At 48.2% G+C, this 6,266-nt stretch overlaps 1 protein-coding gene across 3 annotated transcripts in view; it reads right to left on the reverse strand.

Annotated features, from left to right (window-relative positions):
- SHISAL2A (shisa like 2A) overlaps positions 1 to 6,266 on the reverse strand; it is a 24,481-nt gene that overhangs the window by 17,451 nt on the left and 764 nt on the right. For 2 of the 3 annotated variants that reach the window (XM_017874594.1, XM_017874595.1), the window contains exon 2: positions 2,053 to 2,144. In XM_017874594.1, the coding sequence (XP_017730083.1) occupies positions 2,053 to 2,144 (92 nt within the window). Of the gene's footprint in view, positions 1 to 2,052; positions 2,145 to 5,823; positions 6,150 to 6,266 lie in introns of those variants that run through there. The other variant, XM_017874596.1, reaches the window with a different exon arrangement.

The following is a 6,266-nucleotide window of genomic DNA, read 5'->3' on the forward strand; positions in this document are numbered from 1 at the left end:
GTCTTGCTCTGTCGCCCAGGCTGGAGTGCAGTGGCACAATCTCGGCTCACTGCAAGCTCTGCCTCCCGGGTTCACGCCATTCTCCTGCCTCAGACTCCTGAGTAGCTGGGACTACAGGTGTCCCTCACCACACCCGGCTAATTTTTTGTATTTTTAGCAGAGACAAGGTTTCACCGTGTTAGCCAGGATGGTCTCGATTTCCTGACTTCGTGATCCACCTGCCTCGGCCTCCCAAAGTGCTGGGATTACAGGCGTAAGCCACCGCGCCTGGCCTAGATCTTAATATCTAAGATAAGGGATAAATTTTTATGAACTTATTGATAATATTCATTGAAAAGAGCAAGGCATACTACTAATTACATGGCATAACCCCAATTTAACTAAATAAGTATACATAGATACTTAACTACACACATGTACACAATCAAGGTTGATGGAGATACACCAACTAACAGGCTGTCTCTGGGCAGTTCAGGATGTGGATGTCCTGTCTGGGGCCCCTTGGATCTTATCAGTGTGGAATACTCTGATATTCTAGTCAAAGTTTCCTTCTACTTTTTTTTTTTTTTTTTTTTTCTGAGACAGGATCTCACTCTGTCACCCAGGCTGGAGTACAGTGGCACCATCATGGCTCACTGCAACCTCAACCTTCCGGGCTCAAGTGATCCTCCTGCCTCAGCCTGTCGAGTAGCTGGGACTACAGGCATGTGCCACCACACTGAGCTAATTTTGATATTTCTTTGTACAGACCGGGTTTCACCATGTTGCCCAAGGTTGTATCCAACTCCTAGGCTCAAGCAATCTGCCCGCCTTGTCTATCCTGGCCAAAGTTTCTATTGCCAACAGCTGTTATCTCTTCGTTTGAGGGGTTTCTTGGGCCCAGAACAGGCTCCGTGGACATACTGGCAAGTCAATAGTGCAGGATAATCAATGCTGTCCTTACCCCACCAGCCCATGACCAATGACTGACAGAAATTGTTAACTAAATATCCAGCTTCCTGGCCACCAGGTGGGATAACCCTGAGGAGTACATTCTACACTGGCTGGCAGAGTTTAAGCTCCAGTTACCCCTGGTGTAATTTGCTTGGTAATACACCATTGTTGGCTTCTTCCCCTCTCTGTCTCACTTTCTCATCCTCTACCAGTGATTTTTGGGATCACTTTCCACGTAAACTACTTGCCATCAAATCCTCATCTCAGAGTCTTCTGGTGAATCCAAGCTTAGACACTGGATTACTCATGACTTCTTTCTCTTTTCGTTTCTCTTGTGCTTTTCACATTTTTAACATTGAGTATGTAGGGCTTTTCAGTTCTTCAGTTACTTTAATTAAACGTTGTTTTCTCATTTGAGATTCACTTACTGTTCATAGGGCTGTTATCTGGGAGACTTGTGCTTCGCTTGGGACCCGTGTGTGGGACAACTCTGGGTACCTGGATGGAAAGGGCCTCTCTTGAAGAGTGAGGGGGAGAGTTTTGTTTGTCCCCGTCTACCATTCTTTCTCCAGCCTTCTTGTCCATCCTCTTCCGTGACTCTGGGGTGATATGTCCCAGATGGGAGGTCAGTCAGGGGGCAGACACTGTCTCTGCTGATCTGTCCTGGTGACAGAGGAACCAAACTCCAAGGACAGAGTTGGGAACAACAGGGTAGGCTCCAAAGAAGGAAAATCTGTGCTTAGCATGAGATGAACTTCAAATGATCAGAGTTGTCCCATGGTGAATGTACTGCCTCAAGCGGGGATGAGTCCCTGTCATGGGAGAAGCTTGTGCAGGACACATGAAAGAGTTACATCTTTCAATGAAGTTAGAGATGCCTACCCTGCGTAGGAAATTGGATTAGAGAGCCTCGGGCCTTCGAGGATTTCACTGTTCTGACTCTGAAAGATCAAAACCCACTATGACTCCTAAGAAAGAATTGGAGGGACAGCCTAACCACCAAGGGCTTTGGAGTCAGGTAGTTCTAAGTTCAAATCCTGGTTCTGCCACATTTAAGCTGAAAAATCACTTTACCACTCTGACCTTCATTTCCTTCATTTATAAACGTTTCTATCTCACCAGGTGGTGGGAAGGACGAAATGAGGTGCTGTAGACACGGTCTGACCACAAACTCTGCCTTCCGGCAAGGCTGCTGTCTTCTGGCTCACACCCTGGTAAAAAAACAGAACTAGTGATGGAGGAGGGTGTTTGGCAAGTGGACCAGACAGTGTGACAGCACCAACTGCTTCTGCACAGGGTGTCTTCACTTCCTGAGGCACAATTTTAAAGATAGCAATTCTCCTTGAGCACTGTCTCGCCCAGGAAACAGTGCTTACTTACCTGGAGATTTTGACGTTTTTAAGGACTGGCTTTCATGAAAAGAGACAAATGGAATTTACAGCAAAACAAGGTCTCCACTCTGCAATATGCTCTGTTAGGAGCATGCCGGAAGAGTTATTTCAAGGTTCAGAGCACGTTGATGCCCTAAACATCCTGAGGACTCTCAGTTCCTCTCCTGCACTTTGCAATTGTCTGTGGTATTTATGAATCACATTCTGTCTGAGTCCAGGAAGAGTCACCCTAGAGCCTTTTAGCCACTTGGGGTCACAGAATGGGAACACACTGACATGGGAAGCGACCTCAGAGATCAGCCCATCCAAACCCCAACGAGAGCATTGTCTGAGCCACTAAAGCATGCCACGTCAGAGTTTCCAGGGCAACGGAAGGGACCACAAGACACAAGAGCTGCAGAGGGAAGAGGCAGTGGAAGAGGGAAGGAGTCCTGGCTGGGTGCTGAGAGAATTACTCACCTCTGTGTCCTCAGGGGCCAACACAGTGCCCAGAAGACACTAGAGGGTCAGTGAGTATTTTTCAGATCATCTGAGTGGATCAGGTTATAAGAGAGATTCAGACAGTAGTAGACAGGACAAGCCAGGGCTTGGGATGAGACAGGCCTGAATTTTCCATCCAGCTCTGCCACTGCCTCTCACTGGGACACTCCCAGATAGTAACTTAACCTCTCTCAGGTTTTCTCTTGTGTAAAATGAGGAGAAGTGCCAGGGTTGTGAATGCGTGAGAGCATCTAACCTTTGGAGAGTCTTAGGTAATGTTCTTTAAATCTCAGTCTGCTACGATATTGCTAGGAGATCTTGGACAATTCACTTCCACACTGAATTTCACTTCCCACACCTACGAACCAAGGAAAAGGAACTCTTTTATTGAGCACCTACTACATGCACTGGTCACTTTCATGTGTGTTATTTCTCTTAGTTCTTACAACAATTCCATCACAAATATCTCTATCACCATTTTAAAGTTGAGAGAAAATACCAGAAAGTTAAATCACTTTTCCAATCCACCTAGATAATAAGTGACAGGTTCTGACCAGCCCCAAAGCTCCACACTGTCTCTGTGCTTAAAGGGAGGTCAGTACCGTCTTACTTCAACACCCAGCTCAGTGCTAACTACACAGTGGGCCTTCAACAAAACTTCATTGTTTCACTTTAGGTGAATGCTGTGAAAGTGCCCTAGCGAGTATTACCACAGTGAGAGAAATCTGATACAGAAAAATTATCACAGTGAGAGAAATCTGACATAGCCGACTCCATCTTGCCTCTAACTTTCCAGCTGTTTTTCTTAATTCCTGGGCACAGGCCAAGTTAACTGTAAGAGGAATTTAGTTTATAGTTTAACCCTAAACCAAAGATGATAACAGCCCCTTCCTAAAACTAACACCCTCCTTGCTCAGGGACGGCAACTGCCTTTGTTAAACTAACAAATTAACCACAAGGTTAGAATTATGGCTCAGGAGTCATGTAGCTGGAGGTCACATGATTTGTAATCTCCTCAACTCCTCCTACAGGAGGAGTTGTAAAACCTAAAACTGGTGTTTGAGGTATCTTTCAGACCTTGCATTTTGATAGGCCAGTTGGTGCCACCTGGACTAGTAACCCATACTAGAAACTGGCTTAACTGGTTTTGTGAGCCCCCCTACCCAGCAACTGACTCAGCGCAAGAAGGTAGCTTTGATCCCCCACAATTTTATCCTTAATCCAACCATTTGGCATTCCCTATTTCCTAGCCCTGTCTGCCACCAATGCTTGAAAAACCATAGTCTCTGAATTCTCTGGTGGGGTGGGGGGTGGGGAATGAGGGTGTGGATTTGAGAATTATGTCCTATTTTGCCACTTGGTTGGCCCTGTGATTATTAAACTCTTTCTTTGCTACAAAACCTGTTGTTCTCAGTGCATTGGTTTTTCTGGGCAGCAAGCAAAATGAACTTGTCAAGTGATTACCGTTGTATCTCTAAATAAACTGTGAGTTCCTCAGGGGCAGGGAATAATTGATTTTTGTGTCTCCAATGCCTTGCAAAGTGCCTGGCACAAAGTAAAGGCTAGAATGAATGAATGAATGAATGAATGAATGAATGAATGAATGAATGAATATACAGATGAACAGAAAATACATTAATATAATTCCCTGGGTTATAGATAGCACAAATGTGTAGGATCTGATAATCTGGCCATCTGAAAATCATTTAGAATTGTGGATCGAGTCACCTAGAAAAAGCAATAATATTTGTAATTGTCATTGGCATATGTCAAGTTGATTTCATCTCTGTTATGTATGTCATTTGACCCTCACCACTGCCTTAGTCAGAAATCAGGGCAATGATTGATCATCCTGCTGCCCATTTGATAGATGAAAAGCCAGAGACTTGAGAAGTTTTGGTGGCATAGGATGCTGTCCTTTCCCACCCAGAGGGCAGCAGCCTCTGCTCATATACCTCCAGGGACAGGAAAATCGCTAACTACCGAGATGGCCCACTAGATTTTTGCTGATGCCTGTTTCCCAAAGTAGGCTGAGGATCAAGTTCCATTTTCCAGGTGAGGCCTTTGGAGACCCAGAGGGATTGAGACCTATTACCCTCTCAACCCAACACTTAGGTTCCAGCAATGCAACCCCTTCCCTGAACAAATAGGGAAACTGAGGTCCTATGGGTGGAGATTCAACACTTCAAAAATGGCCTGAGCTAGCTTCTGCACTATGCCATTGTCTCGTGATGAACTTGGAGGCAGCTCTGCCTCCCGAGTCTTCTGCCTTAGCTTGAGGATGAGGTACATCCCCAGCACTCACCACAGGGCTTGGCACACACTAAGTGCTCAGTAAAGAGTGCCCGAAAGAATGACTAAATACAAAAGGGAACCAAGGGTTGACGCTGGTCTGAGGCTGGGGTTGGGGTGTAGCACCAGGCAAGGGTTAAGGCTGGAGGCTAAGGTTTGGATGTAGATCTAGATGTTAATAATATTTGGAGTCAGGATGTGGGAGAAGGGCTGAGGTGGGATTGCAGGCAGGACAGAAGAGGAGGTTGGGGATGGTGATAGAACAAGGTCTAGGGTCAGTACTGGGGAGTGTGGAAAGTCAGGGATAAGGCTGGTGTTGATATTAGGAAGGGCACTTTGGTGGGATGATGATTGGGGTGGAGTTAGGGCTGCCTGTGAATGTTTGAAGATGCAAGTTGCTGTTAGGGGGAGGCTTGATATGTGATTTGGGATTGGGATGAGGGTGGTGATGGAATGAAGTTTGGGGTGGGGATAGAGTGAGGATTGTTTTGGGTTAGAGGAGGGGGAGGTCTGAGCATGGCTCTAAATAATGGTTGGGGTCAGGATGAGAAAATCCAGCTGAGATGGGGTTTCAGGGGGTAGTAGGGTTGATGATGTGGGCATGAGGACGGTAAGGGCTGGAGATTGCTGCTGATGTTCAGGTGGGCACTCGGATGAGGGCTGAGGCTGGGGTAAGGAGCTGAGACTGGAGTGGGGATCGAGGTAGGGCGAGGGCCAGGGCCGGTACCTGAGCCACCACATGTAGCTGTGCTCGTAGGGGAAGAAGCTGTGCGGGTCGTCGCAGCAGTACTTGTGGTCGCGGAAGCCGCAGCAGAAGACAGCGGCCGCCTCGCCCCCCGGCCGCGGGCAGCTGAAGCCGCGCACCACCTCCTGCTCTGCGCTCACGTAGCTCGTGCAGGCGCCGCTCATTGCGTCCCGCGCCCGGCCCGCCGCCACCTCGGGCCACCAGACGGCCGGCGAGAGCCCGGCGGGGAAGCCAAGGGACCGAGCGAGAGGGAGCTGAGCCTGAGAACGCAGAGACTGAGAGACTGAGGGGCCGAGAGAAGCCGACACAGAGACAGAGACAGCAGCGCGGGGCCCCGAGGACCGAGCGGTGGCCAGGTGCGCAGCCCGCGCGGAGGGGAGGCGCGGGCTGGGCGGGCGGCGGCGGTGGGCGGCGGGAGTGACGGC

Source organism: Rhinopithecus bieti, unplaced genomic scaffold (assembly GCF_001698545.2).
Source record: "Rhinopithecus bieti isolate Rb0 unplaced genomic scaffold, ASM169854v2 scaffold_7684, whole genome shotgun sequence".
NCBI lineage: Eukaryota > Metazoa > Chordata > Mammalia > Primates > Cercopithecidae > Rhinopithecus > Rhinopithecus bieti.